The 25,282-nt window shown below is 43.4% G+C and overlaps 1 protein-coding gene across 1 annotated transcript in view; it reads right to left on the bottom strand.

Moving 5' to 3' along the window:
* Window positions 1-25,282, bottom strand: part of TBC1D9 (TBC1 domain family member 9) — a 128,106-nt gene that overhangs the window by 65,243 nt on the left and 37,581 nt on the right. Inside the window, exon 2 of the mRNA XM_061142395.1 lies at window positions 8,694-8,804. Coding sequence (XP_060998378.1) covers window positions 8,694-8,804 — 111 coding nt within the window. The remainder of the gene's footprint in view (window positions 1-8,693; window positions 8,805-25,282) is intronic.

Below are 25,282 nucleotides of genomic sequence, written 5' to 3' on the forward strand. Positions count from 1 at the left end.
CATTTGCAGGGCTGTGTTTTGTTTGCAGAATACGAGGCACAGGCCCCGTGTGTATATCTGGGCAAAATTTAAACACTACCTACGATGATGGAAAATACTGAATCAGCCTAGTCTTATTTCTCATCTGGTTTGAGATGTACCTCAGAGTACAGGAAGTCCACTTAAAATAAAAAACCAGAGGCATTAAGATGGACAAAATGGATTCAATTGTATCTGGCCTCTGAGGATTAAGAATTTACTTTACTGATGGCGATTCAGTGGATATCTTCTGCATTGCATGACTAATATGAACAAAATTGGGTTCTGGGACTGCAGCACTGACTTAAAAACCTGAATTCAAGTATACCTCAGATGGTATATTTCCTCTGATCAAGAGGGTATGTATGCACGTGTACAGATATATATGTATGTGTCTAAGCAAAAATAAAAACCTCTTGTGACACGGCAGAAAACAAAACCAAGCAAAACAAATTCACTAAACCTCCCAGGGATTAAAAAGCAACCAATCTAGTATTTTCAGATACCGGAACTGGCTGCTTGGATCCCAAAACTGGTCTAGTTCTCAAAAGAATAGTGCTTGAAGCTACTTAAATAAAGGTGAAAGGGAACCATCTATTTTATGGCCTCAGACACATGCAACCTTAGCCCCAAAGATGATAATGTTGTGATTTAAATACAAAATAGAGTAAAGGATAATACCCAATATGCCTGAGTGACACTTGCTGTCTCTGTAGTAGTTACAAAGCCACCAATGTACTACCTACACCCAGAAAAAGGACAAACCTGCATCTGGAGAGGGCAAGAGATACAACCCCAAAATAGTGCACTGATTTGAACAGTTTTAGAAACAAAAGGGAAATTGATGTTTTAAAAACCCACCTCCATCGACATGTACACACTGCTGTATTGAAAATGGATAGCCAACAAGAACCTGCTGTCTAGCACAGGGACTCTGCTCAATGTTACATGCCAGCCTGAATGGCAGAGGGGGTTTGGGGGAGAAGAGATACGTGTATGTATGTGTGGCTGAGTCCCTCCGCCATCCACCTGAACTATCACAACGCTGTTAATTGATTATATTCCAACACTAAAAAAAAACTTAAGAAATCTACATCCAATATTAAAGCTAAAATTTCAAACAAGGTAAACAGTGATAATGATGTGTTTTCTATTACTTATTTGTGCTTATTTACCAAGACCAGGTGCCACGATTTCACTATAGACATGGAATCTCACAGCACTCCTACAAGTAAGGTCCAATTACCCTCCTTTTATAGATGAGGACGCTGAGGCTTCCACATCCTATGAAATCAAATTCAGATTTTTCTGCCCCCAAATGCTTGCTCTTAATTGCTACAGTTCCACCTACTGACATATTTTAGAAGTGAGGCTAAATATCCCTAGAGGTTAGACTATCTGGAGCCTGATTATCAGCGAGACAATATTACATAATAGCTCAGACCACAGACTTTGATGTCAAAAAAGTACACCTGGTTTCAAATCCCTCCATACCAAACCGAAGTTTTGTGACCATGGAAAAGTTACTTAACCTCTTTGTGCTTCAGATTCCTCATCTGTAATATGGAGGTAACAACACCTACCATAGGAGCTTGTGCTGGAGATTAAGGACAATAATACGTGCAAAGTCCTTAGCCCAGGTCTAGAATACATCAATACAAAGCACTAAACAGCTACTTTTGCTATTACCATCATAAGCAAGAAAACACAAAGATCTCATCTTGAAATGTGATGTAGAAGATATTTTGATGTTGAAGATACTTCTCATTTCTGATGTCAGAGCACTAAAAACCAGCTGCCGAACTGTTGCCTGACTAGCATACATTCAGCACACATCTCTCTGGCCCTGACACCATTATGTTTGGATTGCAGAGTGTACATATGATTGAAGTAAAGCAAGCCTAGCAATCCTTGTCTAACTATTAGAAGCTTCTTATATAACTCTGCTTACAGTCTCTCACAGGTCCTAACAGTGTGCTCATAGCTTAGTCATCACTTGAGAAGAGGCTCAGGTAACTCATTCAACCTGGGCAGTAAGAATCAGTGGTTGATGTCATTGTTTTGCTTATTTTACTTAAATGCCAAGGTCCTCTCCTACCTGATGGACAGAATGTAAATGGCTATCTTTCAGGAGGGCAACCAGGCTAATGACACTAAAAGCCTTCTTGGATTCAGCATATCTACTTCTATAAATTTATCCTGAAGTGATAATTAAAGGAACGTGGAAATATTTGGTTTAGAAAATACTAAGATTTTTCAAAATGCAGTTATCATTAGGGGAAAAAAACCTAGATTTCCAAAAAACAGCACATCAGATAGGTAAATTACATTATATACACAATAAAATATTATCTACCTGTTAAAATTGACAGGATAGACATATACTTTCTTGACATACAAAGACTATTCATATATGTATATCAGACACATATATGTATGAATATACACATATGTATACATGTATATGGAGAAGGCAATGGCACCCCACTCCAGTACTCTTGCCTGGAAAATCCCAAGGATGGAGGAGCCTGGTAGGCTGTAGTCCATGGGGTCACAAAGAGTCAGACATGACTGAGTGACTTCACTTTCACTTTTTACTTTTATGCAATGGAGAAGGAAATGGCAACCCACTCCAGTGTTCTTGCCTGGAGAATCCCAGGGACGAGGAGCCTGGTGGGCTGCCGTCTATGGGGTCGCACAGAGTGGGACACGACTGAAGTGACTTAGCAGCAGCAGCAGCACACATGTATATACATATATATACATATGCATATTTGTGTCTTATAGATACACAAAAGTATAAAGAGACACATATAGACACACACACACATACATATAAAATCTGGAAGGTGAAGATTTATAATGCAGTATTATTGTTTTTTTGGAGAAGGAAATGGCATCCCACTCCAGTGTTCTTGCCTGGAGAATCCCAGGGATGGAAGAGCCTGGTGGGCTGCCGTCTATGGAGTTGCACAGAGTCAGACATGACTGAAGCAACTTAGCAGCAGCATTATTGTTTTTTAATATTTTATTTTCTTTGCTTATCTATATTTTCTAATTTCCTGAAATAAACATGTACTGCTTATACATAAAAAGTAAGTTCTTTTATTTAAGCTGCTATGTTCCCAAGGATACAAGAATAGTTCCTGAGGTACACAGACCAAGGAAACATGAATACTGACCAACCTCCACATTACATGTATGTCATATGAAAGGCAACTAAATCACCCAGCATTTTGCTATCTAGTGTAGAGAAATAGGAGAAGCAGAACCAGTTAGCACCCTGTCATTAAACTCCAGGTCTCAGTAGCTGCTGACTAAAAGAATGTTTAATCATAAAAGCCAGCATGGTGCATTTAAAAAGGCCTGGGCTGGGCGTGGAGGGGGCTGAGTGTGACCTCAGCCCTGCATCAACTGGCTGTAACTGGCCACGTGAACTTGGGCACTTTACTTTGCCTCTGGACCCTGTCACAATCAGAGCCCTGGACAAGGTCGTGGCTACTCTTATCTTTCCGTTCTGAAAATGAATGCCTACGTGGGCCCAGATGAGATTCTAAGATGGTAAAGAAAAGGGAAACTAAATCAATGGGCAGAGAATCAAGGCACCATTCAGGGCTGTGTTATCTGCGAGATGCCATCAAGCACACAGCCTCCACCCCATCCCCTTTGTTAGTCCTGCTGGACAGTCAGATGTGCCCCCAGAGAACTGTCGACATTTCCCTCTGTCTCTCCAATTGTAACTCTTGCGTCCCAGGGCCTTGGAATTATCTGCAATTCTATACGTCCACATTCGCTTGGAGGGCTTCCCAGGAGGCGCAGTGGTAAAGAATCTACCTGCCAACACGGGAGACATAGGAGACTCAGGTTAGATCCCCTGGAGAAGAGAATGGCAACCCACTCCAGTATTCTCGCCAGTATAATCCCATGGACAGAGGAGCCTGGTGGACTATAGTCCATAGGGCTGCAGAGTCAGACACGACTTAGCAACTAAATAGCACAGCAGAATATTCTTATGAGGCTGTATAACGTTTCTTACTGTTTGAACCTCTCAGTTCTGATCGTGTGCATGTGCATGATCAGTTGTGTCTGACTCTTTGTAATCCCATGGACTGTAGCCCACCAGGCTCCTCTGTTCATGGAATTTTCCAGGCAAGAATACTGGAGTGGGTTGCCGTTTCCTTTTCCAAGGGATCTTCCTGACCCCGGGATTGAACCCAGGTCTCTTGTGTTTCCAGATTCTTTGCAACTGCACCACCTGGGAAACCCTTAGTTCTTCTTGTGGGGACAGCCAAATGGGTTGCCTTCTGCTTAAGACCCTTGAAGTTTGAGGAGGGCAAAGGACTGAGCTCTCTCCTGCCTCTGGGGCACCAAGGCCAAGACACCAGCTGCTGGGGGAACACCTGAAGCTGTTGAGTGCCCCAGTGAGAGCACAAGTGTAAAATACGCACTCACTGGTGGGAGACAGGCAGGATTGTCAGAGCATAACCAGCTCAGCAAAGTGCTCTGGACCAATTCCTAAGGCACTACTTCCTTTATGCTCTTAGAAATGGCAAGGAATTCCCCAGTGGTCAGTGGTTAGGACTTGAGCTTTCATTGCCAGGGCCCTGGGTTCAATCCCTGGTCAGGGAATTAAGACACCGCCAGCTGCATGTTGCGGTAAAAAATAACAGTAGTAATAAAGTAAACAATTTAAAAGGAAAAATAAATAGCAAAAACGATATGTTACTGCACAAACCACAGAACAAAATGCAAGTCAGCAGGCTGGAATCGATGGCACAATGGAACATCCAGCAAAAACAACAGTGGCTTCATTTTGTGAAGTGGCAGTGAAAAGAAAAAGTCATTATTTAGGCAGTTTTTGGCTCCCCTTCCCAAATGAAAGGTATCAGTGCCAAAGAAACATAATAAATCAATTTCTTCAAGTCAATCTGCATACAGATGATAGAACACAGTAAAAAGAAGCATCTGAAAACAATGTTTCAACAAATAACTCCTGTTTTTTGCTTCCCTCTTCTTTCTGTTCATACTGTCAATGACTGAGTGAGCATTATACTGGAGTAAGTCATACAAGGAATAAAACTAGGTCCTGCCTGGCTCCATGTGGTTCAAATCTAAGACAGTCATACGACTTAGAATTTACCACTAAGACAGCTACTCTCCTACAGAAAGTGGAAGACATCGATTGCAGATGTGCCCTTAGTTCATGTTACACAAATCAAAGATTGACAAGGCATGTGGCATAAAAACAGAGGTTTTGCAATCCTATGGATTCTACAGGGCAATGAGTTAGACAATCTTCTGTTGAAATTTCTCTTATAGCAACGACTCATAAAATCAGAGCAAATTAGTGGTTAGGACTCCACACTACACTGTGGAGAGCCCAGGTCCGACTCCTGCTTAGAAAACTAAGATTTCACAAGCCTCAAGGTGCAACCCACCCCCCCAAAAAAAGAGCATATTAAAAAGCTCTTGCCAGACAGTCCCACCAAATATCAACTTCAGAGCTTACAGAAAAAAAAACACATTTTTTTTTTTAAATTACAAACTGAAAGGAACCTTTTTAAGTTAGCAACTTCAGCTCTAAAAATCTCCTGAAAGGGAGCCAGGCATTTGGGTTTTAAAGAGAATCAATAAGAAGAAAGAACAATTAGTGGGTGAATGAACTTTAACAGAGGTTGTGGAGTCTCACTTCTGTGGAGTCTTCTACAAGGAAATTCTGGGTAATCAATATATTCAAAAGCTACAACCGTTCCAGGTCTATTATAATGAGATCATGCATGTGTGACAGGCATCATCTCCTTGAGGTATAAATTATGACATCAGCATTTACTGCTCCGTGTTCCTTAGCCCTGGCTTGGCAAGTAACTCAGGAATAACTGGTCTTCGTAACTCTGGGCTCTTCCGCATAGGAGCATTCCTTGGGGCCTTTGCTCCATAGAACGGCAAAACCTCAGAAACAGAGTGAAGAGTAGTGATGTCAGATAACAGGGGAGGAAAAAAAAATGGTCACAGATAGGAACCAGCTCATCACAGCCCTGTACACGTGCATCGACCTGGGAAGGCCAGGAATCCTGAGGGTTCTGAGACCCTCCAGGCTCTACAGGTTTCTGAAAGTCCGGAACAAGTGATGCAAGTGCTGGAAGATGAGAGTGTCAAAGCCTTCTTACGCCCAGGGTGCTGGCAGTTCTGCCTGATTTCCTTTCTCTTTCTTCACTTGCTGGCTCCAATGTCTATTTTAATACCATTCTACACTGTTTGCCAACTAAAGGTGACATTTCCCCAACCAAGTCCCACCGGGCACTTCCCCTTCTGCCGTAGCTACTGGGTGCTGCCCCTGTGTGGAGTGAAATACAGCTCTATCTTACGAGGGATGACACTGTCAGGGTCCAGCTTCTGTCTTGCTTCATCCTCATCCCTTTCCTCTTGCTCTAATCCCCAGCCCTCACGCCAGCCTGGATGGTTTTCTCCCTGCCGTGGCTCACACTGCCATTCCTTCATTCACTGGAACGCTGAAATGCTAAGTCATTTCATTGTTTCTCCTGTTTGCATCTGAAGGAGAACAACTTTAAAGGGACGCAACTACCATGTTAGAATTTCAGGTGCTGAATCCCTGAGAGTGTTTTGCTAGGGTACCAGAGCCTTCTGGCAGTCTAAAATCATACCCACAGAACTCCCCCTACCCTTGCAGAAGGCCAGCAAGGTTCCTGTCTCTAGTTGACAGCCCCACCGCCCAATGGCACTGCTGGGTACGTGTTCACACTGGGCTGTAGCTGACTATTTCCTTGTGTTCTCAAGAGCAGAGGCCGGATCTGATTATCTTTATATCTTTAGATCCCAGCATGGCACTTCCTACCAAGCAGAGATAAATTTAAAAACTGAAGAAAGTCAACTGAAAGAGCTCCCAATGGTCAAAGCTAGACCTATTTGAGCAACAAAATAAAGTTGTGCTGGATTATAATGCAAAGAATAAATAGTCATGAATTCACAGTGATAAAAATAATTGAACAAATTAAAACTCCCTACTCAGTAAGTGTGCATGGTGACTTACTACCAAGGAGGGCAGTTTGGGAAGGAGAAGAAGACAGTGGGAAAACCTGAAAAACACTATTCCAGCCAGGTGATCAAGGACATCATCAGTCATAAATCAGCTTGAGAGGAGGTGCCCTTGCCCACCAGGCTCCTCTGTCTATGGGATTCTCCAGGCAAGAATACTGGAGTGAGGAGCCATTCCCTTCTTGACCACGGGATGTTCTTGACCCAGTGATCAAACCTGCATCTCCTGAGTTGTAGGCAGATTCTTTATTGTCTGAGCCAGCAGTGGAAGCCCAGCCTCTGTGATGAAAATAGCACTTTATCTCTGTGATCTTCCTCACAAAAATCTATCACCCCAGCCTAATCATGAGAGGAACATTAGACAAATTCCAAGAGAAGGACAATTCTACAATACACCTGACCATTATCCTTAAAAAATGGCAGAGTCATCAAAAACAAGGCAAGTCTGAGTAACTTCTACAGCCAAGAGGAGATTAAAGAGATCTATCAACTAAACAGAAAATAGTACCCTGGCCAGGATCCTCTAACAGAAAAAGGACATCAGGTAAAAACTAACAAAATCTAAATAAAGTATGGACTCTATTCAATAACAATGGAGCAACACTGGTTCACCCATTGGAACAAATGTTTCATAGTAAGATGTTAACTGCAGGGGAAACATATATATGGAGGGTATATGGAAGTGCTCTAAACAATCTATTCACTTTTCCTATAAATCTAAAACTAAAGAAGATAATAAATTAATTTTAAAAAATCATGTGGAGGCAAAAAAATTGAAAAAAAAAAAAGTGTTCAGTGTCCCTGCTCTTCCTAGGGTTATCTGAAAAATCAAATAGCTGAAAAAAAAAAAAAAACCTTAGCCACTTTGGACTAGCAGTTCTTGCGAGAGACCTAATAACAGCATGACTGTTTACCACTATTTTAAGCCCAGTGAGTGAAAGTCACTCAGTCATGTCTGACTCTTTGTGACCCCATGGACTATACAGTCCATGGAATTCTCCAGGCCAGAATAATGGAGTGGGTTGCCATTCCCTTCTCCAAGGGATCTTCCCAACCCAGGGATCAAACCCAGGTCTCCTGCATTGCAAGCGGATTCTTTACCAGCTGAGCCACAAGGGACATCCTTAAGTCCAGTGCATGATTACAGATTACCATCAGGAGAAATAAATAATCCCTACTTGGTAGGAAGGATAAGTATTCCTGAGTCCACCCAGGACTTCGTGTGTCCCAGCCTCCCTGCAGATAGAATTAGTCAACGTGGCCCCAGTCTATCTAGCCAGTGGGGTGTGAGTGAAGCTGGGCACTTCTTGGCCAAGCAAGTGAAACACAGGTGTGCCTCCACCTCCTGCTTTTTCCTTGGAAGTTGATCCTGGAAGTTTTGTGTTCTATGGGGTATTACTACAGACGGAAGTGGCCACTGGATCCAAATAAGACTTCAGCAGTTTGAGAAAGAAACCTTTCTTGTGTTAAACTGCTGAGACTCGGGGTTTATCTGCTGAAATGGCTCTAGTAACTTGTCTTAAAACAACCAACGGATTGCATCTCACAATGAAATGTTCCTTCCCTTCTGAAAGAAAGTTGTCGATCATAACACTTCCCGTATTTCCAAATATTGCACTTACCACAGGCGATGGTCCAATAGACCAAAGAATCTGGAGTCTGGTACAGGATTCGGTAAGGAGCGACCCGGGCACTGGAGTCCAACACGACATCAAGGGTGCCCACCAGGAGGCCTGAGGACAGACAGCGGGGAGAAAAGTTTAAGGGTCTCCTCCAAACTCCCAGAGGCAGCGGTGTGGATACGCCCCTTCTAGTGGACCTGTCAGCAAACCCTCTCCCACCACATCCCATCTGGACAAAACTTTCCTCTCGGCTGTGATGCTGCTGGCTCTACGATACTTGTTCCACCTACCTGCACGAGATGCTGCATATGCTGAAAGACGGCGCTGGTTTCCAAAGCCAAACCAACAAAGCTCCTACCTCAGTCCCTGGCCCACCGTGGTATTGATAATAGACACCTGTTTCAAACTAAAAAGTAAGGTATGAAGCACTGATATTCTGGGGTCTCTGCTTTACCATCATTACAAACTGTATGTAGTATTTTCTCCCCTTCATCCTGGAAACAAACCCTTAATTTAAGTAACCTAACAAAACCACAGGAATCAGTCATGTGAATCAGTCATGTACATCTGAGTCCATGTGCTAGGCAGCCCCACGTGTTATTTTCATAATGATAATATTCTCACCTTTCTTTTGTATCGAAAAGGTACAGGTCAGCTCAGCAAACAATAAATAACTACTGTATGCAAGGCAGGGCTTCCCTGATGGCTCAGGGAATGCAGGCAATGCAGGAGATCCGGGTTTGATCCCTGGGTCAGGAAGATCCCCTGGAGAAGGGAATGGCAACCTACTCCAGTATTCTTGCCTGGAGAAGTCCATGGCCAAAGGAGCCTGGTGGGCCACAGTCCATGCGGTCGCAAAGAGTCGGACACGACTGAGCAACTAATATTTTCACACTTTCATACGTAAAGCAGACCCTGTGGGCATGAAGCTGAGCAAAACAAGAGTCCCTAAGACATTTATAATCCAGTCGGGGAGAGGGCCAGACAGTATATTAGGGCTGGGTTTAGGAGTGAACAGGGCTGTGAAACAAGCATTTCCCCCATCTCCATGGCAGAGTCCTTTGCTGTTTGTCACATGGTGATTAAAAACGCCTTGGAGGTGGAACTGATGGTAGTCGAGCAGGGAGGGGAAAGTAAAAGGCCCCAGCCTTCCATGACCTGCCACAGTTGAAAATAACTAGGATACAGGAAGCACCGAGCCCAGTGCCTGTGCCCCCGCCAGACTCCTCATGAATTTCTACTGAATCTGAACCACGGGTTCTTATGAAACTGTCACCGCCAGTATCTCCTGACATGTTGTCTTCCAGTAACGTCTTAAGGCTTGGTTCTGTCCCCACTGAATAGTACCGTAATATGCATGATGCTACTGACATCACTTCCTTCTGCTCTGCCAGCCTGGGGTCAAGTGACCTAGTGTTCAGAAAAGCTCCCTCCTGGTCTGGGGCACATGCACAAGCCATTAAGTTTCTGGTGGCCTTCACGTCCTCATTAGTAAAGTGGCCAAAATAGCCCTTGCCTTCCCGAACTCAAGGTATTAAGCAAGAATGAGGAAGCCCCACAGTTGTCCCCTTGGCCTCTGTTCACAGCCAGGAGTCCACCTAGGTTCACTGCAAACCACAATGACCACTAGCTGACCTGCATACACCAGGAACAACATGCTTTCACTAAGAAAGTGAAAGTGAAAGTGAAGTCGCTCAGTCGTGTCTGACGCTTTGCGGCCCTGTGGACTGTAGCCCGCCAGGCTCCTCTGTCCCTGGGATTTTCCAGGCAAGAATATTGGAGTGGGTTGCCATTTTCTTCTCCAGGGGAATCTTCCCAACCCAGGGATCAAACTTGGGTTTCCCGCAGTGCAGGCAGACTCCTTACCGTCTGAGCCACAGGGAAGCCCACACTTTCACTAAAGGATAAATGAATTCATATGTTTGCTCTGGCTTGTATGAAATATATCAAAAATCAAGTCTGCAGAGTTTTCCGAGGAGTCATTTTCCATAGAATACCACACGTGTGCATTTTTGTTCTCTACGGTGACTAGAATTTACTGCAGACCTCTAATTACTCTTCAATTATCTGCAGATGGGAGAGTGTATTAATAGGAAAAGCAAGAAGCGCCAGCTAAACTGGATTGCTCTCTCTGTTAACTAGAAACACATGTGAACCAGAAATACAAGTCCATCACTCATAATAGGCAAGCGTTGGTAATACTTTTCCTTTTCCAAAATCAAAATATTGGAAGCGACACATACATTGTTTCCAAGGCACACAGGCTTCACAGTCCAGGATGAGCCTCTGTGGTTTGTGTGTGTATGAGTCGCTCAGGCATGTCTGACTCTTTGCGACTCCACAGACTGTAGCCCACCAGGCTCCTCTGTCTATGGGATTCTCCAGGCAAGAATACTGGAGTGAGGAGCCATTCCCTTCTTGACCACGGGATGTTCTTGACCCAGTGATCAAACCTGCATCTCCTGAGTTGTAGGCAGATTCTTTATTGTCTGAGCCAGCAGTGGAAGCCCAGCCTCTGTGGTTTAACGAGCCTCTAAGAGAGAATCATGGCAGATAAAGATTCTTCCAAGGACGGGCAGAGCAGCCCACAGAGGGAGTCCGGGTTCTGGAGCTCGCAGTCCGGGCTGGGCCACCTCCCAGACCCAGCCCCTCCAAGCCTCAGTTTCCCCATCCTTAATGTCTCACTAGTCTTCTGTACTCTGTGACACCAAGGAGAGAAGACCTCTGAAAAGGTCCAATCCCATCCACATGTCCTGACCACAAATGTCCCTAACCACAAATCATCTATACCATCCACTATTCTAATTAGAAACCCTCTGTTATCACTCAGAGGGAAAGAAAATTGAGTGGCCTTCAAGGGGATGCCAGTGGAGTGAGGGCTTCTGACTAGATGCCAGCTCACCAACTGTGTGTTGGTGATGCAACCAGTTGCGTTCACAACTGGCACCACCATTTCCATGAAGATTTTTTTTTTCATTTATTTTTATTAGTTGGAGGCTAATTACTTTACAATATTGTAGTGGTTTTTGCCACACATTGACATGAATCAGCCATGAAGATTTAGATGAACACTATAGGCAGATCATCTTTCCCTGGTGGCTCAGACGGGTAAGAACCTGCCTGCAATACAAGAGACCCGGGTTCGATCCCTGGGTCAGCAAGATCCCCTGGAGGAGGGCATGGCAACCCACCCCAGTATTTTCGCCTGGAGAATCCCATGGACAGAAGAGCCTCTCGGGCTACAGTCCATGACAGCGCAAGTGTCAGACACGACTTACTAACACTTTCACTTAACAGGCACATCCGTATCTATTGGCCCCTGCTTGCGGCAACTAGAGAAAAGTCCATGAAGCAATGAAGACCTAGCATAGCCGAAAATAAATAAATTATTAAAAAGAAAAAGAAGTAAATAAAAAATTTTAAAATATTCATTCACTTGGTAACACTGACCAGGATTTTCCCTCCACTTGGGATGGTGTGTTTGTCCGTCAACGCCCACCTCCCACCACCTCAAATGACAAACTCCTAATTCTCTCACGCCACCTCTTTCTAACCCTGATCTCCCTGAGTTCTGCTCCTGTAATAGCTACTGCATTTATTTAAAATCAGTTGCACATTTTGCCTTGTTCCACTTCTCCTCTTTCCGGGCTGGGAGCTCCATGACAACAAGGTCTGATGATGGATCGCTTTGGACCCCTAGACCGCGAACATTGCTTGGAGCACGGTAAGACCTAAACACATGTCTGATGAAAGGACAAGTTATGTATTCTTAGAAGACCTAAATCATAAATACTTACCGTGCTGCCTATATTGTACTGAGATGAGGAGTCAAGACTCTGGAAAAGAGAAAACACTCCTTGTGCACTGTATGTCCACACAGAACACTAGATAATGGGAAATCTGAAATCTAGTCTAGAGCATTCCCCCCCAAAAGCAGTAATCGGGATTTTCTTAGAAGTCTTATTACTCATCCCTCTGAAATGGCTGTCAAAATACTGAACCTTTCATCATTTCCCACACAAAGCACTGTTTTAGCAGCTGTTCTACTCAGCTATTTCTGGTGTTAAACAATCTTTGATCGCCTGAGATAACTAAGTCAAATTACAGCCCTCAAAATAACTCTTCTCTGCATCTACCTATTACATTAGCTCGGGGGCATCTCATAACATTAAAGTGCTGTTTTCAAGGAGATTCAGAAAACACTCTGCAAAACTGGGGCCTTTAGGCCTCCCACTGTAGTGTGCACTAAAGGGTCTGCGATGCCGACAAGAGGCATTTCCACTCCTGGGCAGCCCCTCACCCTTCAGAAGGAGGGATGTGTCAGGGGAGGGCGTGACACCCACGGATGTGCCCGTGGCAACAATCAATCCATCTACTGATGATCTGGGATAATTTAATGTCAAAGTGGACAAGATCCTACAGCTGTCTCGGCCTCCCTCTATTCATTCCGTCAGCCTTCTGGCCTGTCAAAGACAGAGCCCTACAAACACCCTACTGGGGCAGTCTGGGGAATGGGCTGTCCGCTGACACGGAAGCTACAGTAGCACCTGCTAGGGAGTTCCCTGGCGGTCCGGTGGGTAGGACTCAGCGCTTTCACTGGGGTTGCCCCGGGTTCAATCCCTGGTCGGGAAACCAAGATCCCGCAAGCCACACAGCACAGTCAAAAATAATCATAATAACAGTATCCACTCAAAGAGAGTGCCCAGTGTGTACTGAGCACCATTGTTTCATGAAATATTTCAAAACGACAGAAAAACCCTGAAAATTACAAAATACATATCCCACCACTCAGACGTTAACAACTGGTCTTATCTGCCGAAGATTTTTTTGATGTCGACCTTTCTTAAAGTGTTTATTGAATTTTTTACGATATTGCTTGCTTTTTGCTTTGCTTCTTTGTTTTGTTTTGCCTGGAGGCATTTGGGATCGCAGCTCCCTGACAAGGAGTCAAACCCCTTGCGTTGGAAGGTGAAGTCCTAACCAACTGACCACCAGGAAGTTCCTGTTTTTGTTTTGTTTTTTTCTTTTTAAGAAAACACCACACTCCCAGCAAAGCTCCCCTCTTTGTGTTCCCTTCAATCCTATTTTCCTCTCTAGTCACCACCCTCCAGTATTTCCCCCCGCCCCCCGGAGGGGGCACCAGAATCCCTCCAGTATTTTTACTCTTCCCATCCACGTCCTTATACTTTTATTGACCCCCATGTATACACATGAATCTATCACTAATTTAGCACTGATGTACATTTAAAATTTTACATTAATGATAAAGTTGATATTTTTCTGCAATCTTTACCCAATGATATGTTTGTAAAAATTACCCAGGTTATACTTATAAATCTGATTCATTCATTTTGAATATTGTGTAATAGTCTGCTGTTTAAATACACTGTAACTTACCCATTCTCCTAGTAAAGAACATTTGGGTTTATCTCTATTTTTTTTTTTTTTTTTGCCATAATGGGCACTGCAGTCATTCTCTGTACATGATCCTTAAATATGTAAGCACTTTCTTTAAAATGAAATTGTTGGGCCATAGGCCACGTGTGTGTTGAAACCTTATTAGTTATTACAAAACTGCTTTCCAAAGTGATTGTGCCAATTTACACTCATACCAGGAAATTGACATTATACCAGGGAGGGGAGAGAATATGTTTATCCTTAATATCTCCAACACTTAGTATTATGAAATTAAAAAAAAAAATTTCACCCATCTCAAGGGGGAGAAACAGTATTTGTTCTTGACATTTGCATTTTCTGATGACTAATGAGTTTGGGTATCTCTTCCCTGTTTATTGGTCATTCCAGTTCCCTATTCTGAGTTACTTACCCTTCCTACTGTGCTGACATTTGCTGAAATTTCTAGGTCAGAAATTCAGAGTTTACTATTTAGAGGCTTCCACTCATATATACACTGGATTTCAATTCACTTCAGCAAATACACCCAGATATTTTTAAAGCCAGAGAGGCAATATACTCGGATTTACTTCTCTGTTACATTTGGATTTGCTTCTGTGTATTTGTTCTATATAAATGCAAAACCTTGGGATCAGTATTTGCAAGGCCCTCTTTTTCCTTCCCATGTAAGGTTTCTACAGGTCACAGGCTCTCATCTGTCCTTCTCCTGCTGCTGCCTCTATGTCATTGGTACCCAGCATGTATGTCTAGCACTTAAGTGGACTGTGTGATAATAGGCAGAAAGAACTTAAGCAATAACAGGGCTTCCCTGGTGGCTCAGATGGTAAGGAATCTGCCTGGATTGCAGGAGACCCCAGTTCCATCCCTGGGTCGAGAAGATACCCTGGAGAAGGAAATGGCTACCCACTCCAGTATTCTTGCTTGGGGAATTTGATGGAGAAAGGAGCCTGGTCACAACTGAGAGACTTGCACACACACACACTTAAACAATAATATCTAGAAGCAGCTGCTGATAGATACATATATCAACACCGGCCACGTCATAATTTTTACACTTCTCTGAATAAATCTTGTTTGTTTGCTTGTTTGTTTCTAAAGCCTTCGAGGCTTTGCCCAAGTTGTTTTACTTGATCTGGAATGTCTTTTTTCTTTCTGGAAAATGTCTATTTCCCTCAATAACCAGGTCAAGTCACCTAAAGCATTTGCTCTACTCTTTTCACACACTTTCCCCATCCTCTCAACACTCCCAAATCTCCTAGCAATTAACTATTCCCTTGTCTGTGACCTGCTAACCACTTTGCACTTCACATTACTAAGGCAACTGTCACACCATTTCCTACCGGGGGAAAAAAGGAGTTTCTTCCCACTGGGCTGTGAGTTCCTTGAGGCAGGCACAGCCTTATTTATCCTGGCATTCCCAAAGCCTGGAATAATGTCCTCCACATCATGCTGAATATCGACAAAATGGGCCACAAAGTTTTCAACTTGATGGACATTGGAAGAAACCAAGAATTATTTTCAGAGTTTATTCATCTCTGTCCCACAGGCCCGAATATAATAAGTTCTAGTAAACTGGCCATGAATAATTAAACTTGCCTGTAAATCAGACAAGAAAAGGGGACCAAGACTTGAGAAAAAGGCTAAAAAATCCCGTCTCAGAGAGTGGGGGGTGATACAGACCAAACTCTATCTGAAACAGAAATTCACCATGGGGAATTAACTTCTCTAATCTCTGGAAATAATCTGTCACTTTTGAATGAATATTGAAAATGATCTGGAATGAAGTTGGATCAAGACTAGAGCTATTACTAGAGCTATTACTATTTAGGGAAAGCATTGTCTTTCCATTCCCCTACTTCTGGCAAGTAGTCCAGAGATTATCAGTTGTTGCCAAAAAAAAAAAAAAAAGAAAGAAAGAAAACTCAAAGATTTAGTCAATTTCAACTGTTGCATCCCCCTCACAGGTTGGTAAACCCTCTGTTTGCGCTACCATACAGGCCAGCAGACCAGGAGAGAGATGAAGGAACTGGCATGTGTGAACAGCCTCGAAGGGAAAGGCTGGAATTGCCGGGTGAGAGTTGGTTCCCTACTTATACCTGCACCTGAGCTTGTAATGCCCCCGGTGTGATGGCCCATCTGGGCTATTGCAGGCCAGTCACAGTGGGTCTGAGAGAGAAATCCAGGCGGTGGCTGGTCTCCGCTGAAGGAGGTAAGGGGCATGGAGGTTTGGCGGGGTGAGGTGCTGCGGCTGGAGGTGGAGACAACGTGTTCCTCAGTGTCATAACCTCAAAGAGTCTAACAGCCTTTCTCAGACCTGAGTCCTGCTGGCTCAAAGGCAGAGACCAGTCCAAAGCTGGGATTCTACTTTCAGCTCAGGACAGTCTGGGAGTGTTTTGTTTTCATAAATGTTGCCTATTTTCCAACTCCTCTAGCATATTTAGGTAGAAAACGGTTTCTCAACATGGTTCAAACCATGATCACTGGTAGAAATAGGCCACCCATGACTCTCCCCTCTCACCTACACTGCTGCCTTTCAGGACACAAGTCCAGCCGGGTGTGTATCACAACTGCAGTGAAATAAGCAAGTCAGGGGCTTCCCAGGTGACTCAGGAGGTTAAGAATCTGCCTGCCAATGCAGGAGACACAGGAACCGCAGGCTGAATCCCTGGGTTGGGAAGAGCCACCACAGGAAGAAACAGCAACCCACTCCAGGGTTCTTCCTGGAAAATTCCATAGACACAAGAGCCGGCAAACTACAGTCCATACGGTCGTAAACAGTCAGACATGACTGAGCACGGCACAGCTCTACAGCAGGACAAGTTACTAGGGAGAAGGGAGCCCATCCACACACACACACACGCACACGCACACACAAAATCCACACACACACACATACACACACATACACATACACACACACATGCGTGCGTGCACACACACATATACACACACGTACACACATATCCACACATAACGCACACATCCACACACGCGCGCGCGCGCACACACATACACACGTGAGCACATACATCCCCCCCCACACACACACATCCACACACACGCGCGCGCACACACACATACACACGTGAGCACATACATCCCCCCCACACACACACACATCCACACACACGCGCGCGCGCGCGTGCACGCGCGGCCTTGTTACCATTTGTGGAAAGATGAATTAATGAGAATTCTGCTAACAGAGGAAATACATTGCTGATTCTGTCAAGGACAGTACTTTATTCCTGGTAAGAATCAGTTTGTTTCTGGTTTCCAGTATGTTGCAGACTGAGACTTTTGTAAAGTACAGAGCCCATGAAATACTAAAATATAGCTACAGAATATGAAAAGAGACAAAGAAAATAAAAACCTCCCATTTTTTCATTATTTAATTTAACAGACAAATGGCTCTAGCTTTCTAAATGCTTAATCTCAATTTCTATTCTTTAGCTCAAGGCAGCTGAAACAAAAAGGTTGCCAAACAGGCACTTTAAATAGCACTGCATTGGTGAAGGGGAGGCTGGAGGGACTACATTTATTAGAATCACATATAAAGAGTCCATTTACTTCTATAACTTTTTATTTGGGAAATGAAGAAAAGCATCGCTCTGCCACTGCAAAGTAAACTAAAATTGCACAGAATCACTTCTCACTTGAAAGCAAGAATGTGCTGTGTGCTAAGTTGCTTCAGTGGTGGCCGAATCTGTGCGACCAGACAGACTGCAGCCGGCCAGGCTCCTCTGTCCATGTGATTCTCCGGGCAAGAATACGGGAGTCGGTTGCCATGTCCTTCCTCCAGGGGATCTTCCCGACTCAGGGATGGAACCTGCGTCTCTTACATCTCCTGCATTGGCAGGCGGGTTCTTTACCACTAGAACCACCTGGGAAGCCCCAATACATGAATAAGGAAAGGCATGAGGTTTCTGTCCTACATTTATCTTAAGGGGCCTGGCTTTAAAAGTGGGGAGAACCAGCCTGAAACTAACATATTGTATGTCAACTCTACTTCAATTTTTAAAAACAATAAAAAATAAGTACAAGTGTGAAGAATCTGAACCAGCCAATTCAGTGATCTCTGAAGAGACCCTTGAATCATTTCTTACCAAGAAGGGAGCAGGCTCGAGGGTATTGAATGGCGAGGCTCAGAGAGGCGGGGCACCCCTTCTGCAGCATTTCATGCTAATTCTGGATCGCAGGGTCTTTGTGCCCAGAAAGTTAAGGATCAAAATATATGTTCATATTTGCCACAAAAGATAAAACACAGGTTGCTTTACAATTAAACAAACAGGGCAGAAATCTGAAATTGGAAGAGCATTTCGCCTGCAAAGCTTCTGTCAAGCAGCCAATGAGTTCTGAGCTGCTCAGGCCTCCCAAGCACCCTGGAAGGCCAAGTCTTACAGGAGTTGCTCCACTTCACCCTGCAGGCCAGTCTCTTAAAGTCACATGCACCTTCTTCTCCTGCAGAAAAGGGAGTGCAGGTGGAATTGATTTTTCCTTCTCTTCAGAGGTGGTGTCTGAGAAGGAACCATTAAAATATCTCTTTAATACTGTACTTTACATGATCGTTGAGACCAGTAACACAATTTGTGAGGCCCTGTGCAAAACGAAATGCTGGTACTCTTTGTCAAAAATTCTTAGGAATTCCTAGGCAGCCAAAGTAGAACAGTAAACCAAGCCCTGGGCCCTTCTAAGAGTGGGTCCCTGGGCACCAGCAAGGACCACACACCAGGGAGCGGTCCTGACCCTGGCAGTGCAGTGGTGATGTCATCTCCACAGACAAGCTTGTTGTTCTCAGACTTTAATCAGGGATTCAAGACTACTCTGATTTAGACCAATGAGGACAATGGACTGGATTTATTCAGAAGCACCCGAGGCACCTGGGTGATTCAATTCCTCAAACAAGTTCTCAACCCAGGAAGAGGAAGATAGATGCATATTCATTATATTTATATGATGGGAAGATGTACGGATTCTCATCTTGTCTACAGAAGTAGGTCTAAATACCTGAAACTGATGACTCAAGGTCAGGCATAAGAGCAAGGATGTAGGAGTCCTTCTGGTGCTGGTGGGAGCAGTTCACTGGTGAGAAGCCCACTGCTTCTAAGAGACAAGCCACACCCACCACTTCAAGGAAACCTGAGTGTGATGGTCCTAGGACCCCTTCTGTCAGGTGGGCTGAATTTGCAGAAGCCACTTACTGTCCCCAAACAACTGCCCATCTTCCTCCTAATTCAGCTAACCTCTTCTCCACAGTGAGGTAATATCACATCCCTGGTGGCTGTGCAGTAAAGAATCCGCCTGCCAATGCAGGAGACACGGGTTTGATCCCTGGGATGAGAAGAACCCTTGGAGAAGGAAATGGCAACCTGCTCCAGTATTCTTGCCTGAAGAATTCCACGGACAGAAGGGCCTGACAGTCTACATTCCATGGGGTCACAAAAGAGTTGGACACGACTTAGTGACTAAACAACAACAGAAATAGTTATGAATTTAAAATTACATTCATAGTCAGTGATCTAGAATGTCTATATTATAGAACACCTATACAATGATATTTAGACATTTAAAGTCATATCCTCAAGTAATTATTTAATGAGATGGCAAAACATATTTAGTATGTTATGTGAAAAAAAAACCACAAAGCTTTTTGTCCAATATGTTTTATATGTAGCTGTCAAGTTACAAGTATAATATTGTCTATGCAATGAATTGTAACATTTTTAAAGATTACAAAAATGAACATGTTGGATAAAACAATTTTGCTTCCTTTTGGTTGTTTAAAAGTTTCTAAAAGTTTCTCAAATGTACATTCAATATTTTTATGATGTAAAAAAAATTTTTGTTGTTTGCTCAATTACTTCCAACCTTCTATTTTGGGCTTTCTTTACTCAGAGAGATCAAGCCATCAAGTAAACAGATGGTTACTGTGTTTACATTATAGCTGTTCCTTCACAACCACAGGTTAGTAATCTTGTTGCCAGGATGCAATATGCCAGCTAGGGGTCAATATTGGAATGAAGGGCATTCTCAAAACACACTCCAATGGACAGGGGTCTATCCTTTTAGACATTTTTTTTAAGCTTCATTTTTTTCCCTTTAGTATATAAAGCACAGAATACAACAAACTGATACATATTCATACATATGTGGCTTAACTCAGTTGTAGTGACTAGGTGTTTCACAACTAGCTTATCTTAAATCAGAAGATTACAGTCCAAATTAAAAACCATAAAAGTTAAACAAATGAAGTTAGTTTCGCTACTTTCATCACTGAGTATTCATTATATTTTAAGTACCCACAGTATTGCCTTTAGCTACACATAAGCAAGGCAAACAATCAGGCAATATGTGTTTATACCTACATAAGAAATGGCTGGAAGGATCAGTTTATAATGGTTCTCTTTGGAGAATGACATCAGTATGAGGAGATGCTCCACAGGGAAGGAATGAGGAACTCTTTTTCGACTATTAGAACTGTATTTTTCAAAGTAATAATTATGCTGTTGGAACTACACTTTGTAAAACTTTGTACTCATAATTATTAACAATGTGCATATTTTATAATAAAGCTATAGTAAAAGAATTAATAAAGGAATACAAAATTCGTGATGAAAATCCTGCCTTAAGACATCACAAAAGATGAGACTGTAACCAATCAGCTCCTGTTACTTCCTGTCTCGGGCACTGGTCACCCTAAGAACTGGTCCTCCTTAGGATTCACGCCATGCATGGGGGTGAACAGGAGGAATGTCACACTATACGAAATAAGGCTGCCTTTCACCAGAGATGATGACCAGAAACACAGGGCTTGGGCTTGAGGGTGACCTAGTACAAGATGAGCCTGGCCAGTCCATCCCCCTCATCTTAAGGGAATCTGAGCTGAGACAGATGATGAGCAAAGCCAAGCAGTTACCAACGGAAGCTGAAAGAATTCCATGACAAGGGAAGGCAGCAAACAAGCCAGGTGGCACAGAGGCGAAAACACGAGCTAAAGAAGAGATACAAAGCAGAGGCTGAGGAAGCCAGGTATCCTCAAGAGAAAAGAGCAGAAATGCAGAGGGCAGATGAGCAGAACCTATGATAGGGAGCTGAGTGGGAGGCGGGGAGCCCCTTCTTACTGTCACAGGCCTCCTGTTGAGTCTCCAGGCCCGGGTCCAGGTCATATGTATCCTGGCAAGGAATACAGGTACCCGAGGTAACCTGAGTCTCTGGTCCTTGCAAGCAAAAGTGCCCAACTAAACCCTAACTCCATCTGGCTCCATCGAAGACGGACTTTGAGTAAATGTTCTCGTCTGTACGACAGCAGGCAAGTGTTATATAATAAAATGCCAAGGCATTAACAGCAGCTTAATAATATGCTTTCCAGCTGTGCATCCAAATATTCCAGAAGAGATAAAAATAGTGGCTGCAGAACTGTAATTAAAACAGTCAGGCTATTTACAGGAGAGAGGTACAGTAGCAGCCTGGCTCCATCACTGGACGTTTTGTCTTGACTTCATCACTTTGAGAGCATCCAACTCTCAACATCCAACCCACAAGTCCTCTTCAGAAGAATCTCGGTTCTAGCTTAGCCTCAAGTCACCTGGACAAGACTAAGGGTTATTTCACAGAGACATTTCAGTTTGTGATGGAGCAGGTGAAAGCAATCTTCACCTAAGGTCCAGATAAAGCTTTAGAGAGAAAACCGAGCTGGGAGGATTGGAAAATAAACAGAACATCATGGTACCAGAACATCTCCCACCAACAAGTGGGAGAAGTCAGACCAAGAAACCTGCCAAAGATGATTTGACTTTGCAAAGCTGGGTGTTGTGCAGCGGCAAGTAATGCCCTTATTTCATCAGATTGTGCATTATGACCTGATGTATTTTTCAATATATGTAAATGACCTGCAAATGTAGGTGAGTCCCTTATGGAATATATTAAACCCAATTAAGATTTCTTAAGAAATAGTTCAAGGATGGCCTTACAAGTCCTTATAAATCTCTGAAAAATATCAAAAATTGATGGCAAAAAAAGAAAAAAGGATCACTGGCAATAAGAAAAACAGCGGACTGGGGGTTGGAGGGCTTCTTTGCAAAGTGATTTCAAAGTCATTTCCAAGACACTGTTCTTTTTTCATGCTATCAGCCAGACATAACAGACATACAGCAGGATGAAAACCAACCATGTAATTTCATCAGTGTCACTGACTCGTGTATCTTCAAGCAGAGACTGAAGAAATATGAAAGGTAGGGGGAATTATTTTTTATATTATTATTTTATTAATGAATAGGGAAAATGAGAGTAGTGAAAGTCAGACTTTGTGTCCTTCACCCAGAATTACACCTTCTGTACCTAACTTTTTAATCTCCAAGCAAAAGTGACAGATGCACACATTTATATGCATAATGCACATTTATATACATAAATGTATATACATACATATCATATACACAGATACGCATACACATCAACTGTACTATGCTCATTTAAAGCATGCCAATTTAAAATGAGTTTAGAGTTGATATTTCTCCTGACAATCTTGATTCCAGCTTGTGATTCATCCAATCCAGCATTTTGCATAATGTGCTACTCTACGCATAAGTTAAATAAGCAAGGTAAAATTTACAGCCTTGACATACTCCTTTCCTGATTCTGAACCAGTCTGTTGTTCCATGTATGGTTCTAACTATTGCTTCTTGTCCTGCAGGGGTGGCTTTTTAAAAAAAACCTTCAAATTTGGATTTCTATTGTTGGATTTAATGGAACACAATATGCAATAAAAGAATAGGGTTACATGAAAATCAGCATCTCAAAACACTGAAAAAAGATAATCATAAGCAGGAACTCCTTTTAAGCCAGTGTTTCTCAACCAATACGCTTTTTGAAAACACTTAAAAAAGTTCCACACCTCTTCCTTAGATTCTTTTATTCAACCTTAAACATCCTGACTGGAAAGAAATCAGTATATGTTCCCTGAAGCCAGAAGATACAGACAGAAGATTTTGGCCCCAATTTCCTGTCACTTGTATTGAGAGAGACAAGAGGGAGAAAGAGAGGGAAAGAGGAAAGTCCAACTTTTTAAAAATTTCCAATAAAAAATATTGAAGATGATTCTTCAAACTGCACAGGCATCCTGTTCCAGAGCTAGTACACAGATGATTCTAGAATGCTAATGACTCTTCCCTGATGGCTAATTCACCAGCCTTTATGCTTTACGACATTTCCCTGTTGTGACACCATCTCATTTACAACTTGCAGACTAATTTCCCAGCAGTGTCCGCGACAACCAGAAATAGCAACAAAGATACTGGACCCAAGGTGCTGAGTGAGGCCAAGGCCGCGCTGAGAAGCAGGCAGAGTGAGGCATCCTAGCACAGCGCTTCCAGCTCAGAACTTCTTTGCTGGTTGAGGGCCAGGGCCTCTGAAATCTATAATGCAGATGAGGAAAACAGATCCCTTCCACGGCTCTGTCAAAGCATGAAGATTCTGCGAATGGCGGAGGCCTGTGCTTCATGCACTCGTTTTCCAATGGGTGCAACTAGTGCATTCTCTGAGACAGCAAAGCAGGGTTCGGGGCGACCCGGTGTCCAGCCCTCAATTCTGTCGTGACACGGCTCCCCAGGTGGTGCCCGGGAAACAGTGACACGCGTGGGAGAGCACACAGGCTCCGCCCCCGGGGCCGCTGAGTGGGGTACCCACGTGTGCTGCACATACTGAAAGTGGAAAGTGAAAGTCGCTCAGTGCTGCTGCTGCTAAGTCACTTCAGTCGTGTCCACCAGGCTCCCCCGTCCCTGGGATTCTCCAGGCAAGAACACTGGAGTGGGCTGCCATGTCCTTCTCCAAGGCAGGAAAGTGAAAAGTGGAAGTGAAGTCGCCCAGTCGTGTCTGACGCTTAGCGACCCCATGGACTGCAGCCCACCAGGCTCCTCCACCCATGGGAGTTTCCAGGCAAGAGTACTGGAGTGGGGTGGCATTGCCTTCTCCTCAGTGGTGTCTGACCCTTTGCAATTTCATGAACTGTACCTTGCCAGGCTCCTCTGTCCATGGAATTCTCTAGGCCAGAATACTAGAGTAAGTAGCTGTTCCTTCCTCCAGGGGATCTTCCCAACCCAGGGATCAAAACCACATCTCCCACACTGCAGGTGGATTCTTTACCATCTGAGCCATCAGGGAACCATTTCCTAAGTGTGCCTTGATGTGAAGATAGGTGGCAAGCTCTCGATCAGACTAAACAAAGCACAATAAGCATTTCAGATTAATACCACATTACAAAATTTCTATACATTTAATTTTCATACATACTGACATCATTCAACTGAACAGATAGGATGGAGTTTTCCAAGAATTTGCCTACAAAGTTACACTAAACATGCTTTATTTTATTTAAATGCTATGTATGTATGTTTTCTTTTTTATAGGAAAATAATACATCTGGCTATGTTCACTGTGTACATCGGGAGGTAACTCATGTGACATGTGCCTGATCTTTACTTCTCTTTGGGCTTGTTCTTGGAAAATTTTTATTAGGACAGAAGAATCCCCTCCTTGTAAATGTTTTGGGATCCTTAGTCTATGTTCCTCTGAATGGACACCGAGGAAATGTAAGTCAGCACCAAGGCACAGTAAATAAATGACCACAATCACTGAACACTTTCACAGTAAGCAAGCCAAATGATTAAGAAATTACCAATATGCCTATTTCAAATAATTTCAAAAAAGTTCATCAGGGAAGTCACCTAGGAAAAAAAAACAAACAAACAAAGCTCTTTTAAATGTGTGAGCGTGCCAGCAATACAAGAGAAAGGTTTAGATGGCATGGGTCTATCTCCTTGACGGGAATGGGAGGGTTTCTAACATGGCAGGGCCCACCCAGTGTTCTGCAAAGTAATTGGAGGTGGTGGATTCAAGTTCCCACTTCCCCACTCTTGAGCTGTGATTTCAGACAAGTCACTTAGACTCTCTGAGCTACAGTTAACTGCCACTAAGTCAGGGATCATTTATGTTCCCTGCCCATCTCCCAGGGTTGCTGGGTAAATCCAGGTAACATGTTGTTCAAGGAAGATGACACTCTACTTGAACTGTGGAGTACCTTGTCTATGTAATATATGCAGGATTTAAAAAAAAAAGTTTAATTTTACAGCATGAAAGGGGCTGTAGATCACAGCTCTTCCATCTTACATGACAAAGGCGAC

Source organism: Dama dama, chromosome 5 (genome assembly GCF_033118175.1).
Source record: "Dama dama isolate Ldn47 chromosome 5, ASM3311817v1, whole genome shotgun sequence".
NCBI classification, from domain to species: domain Eukaryota; kingdom Metazoa; phylum Chordata; class Mammalia; order Artiodactyla; family Cervidae; genus Dama; species Dama dama.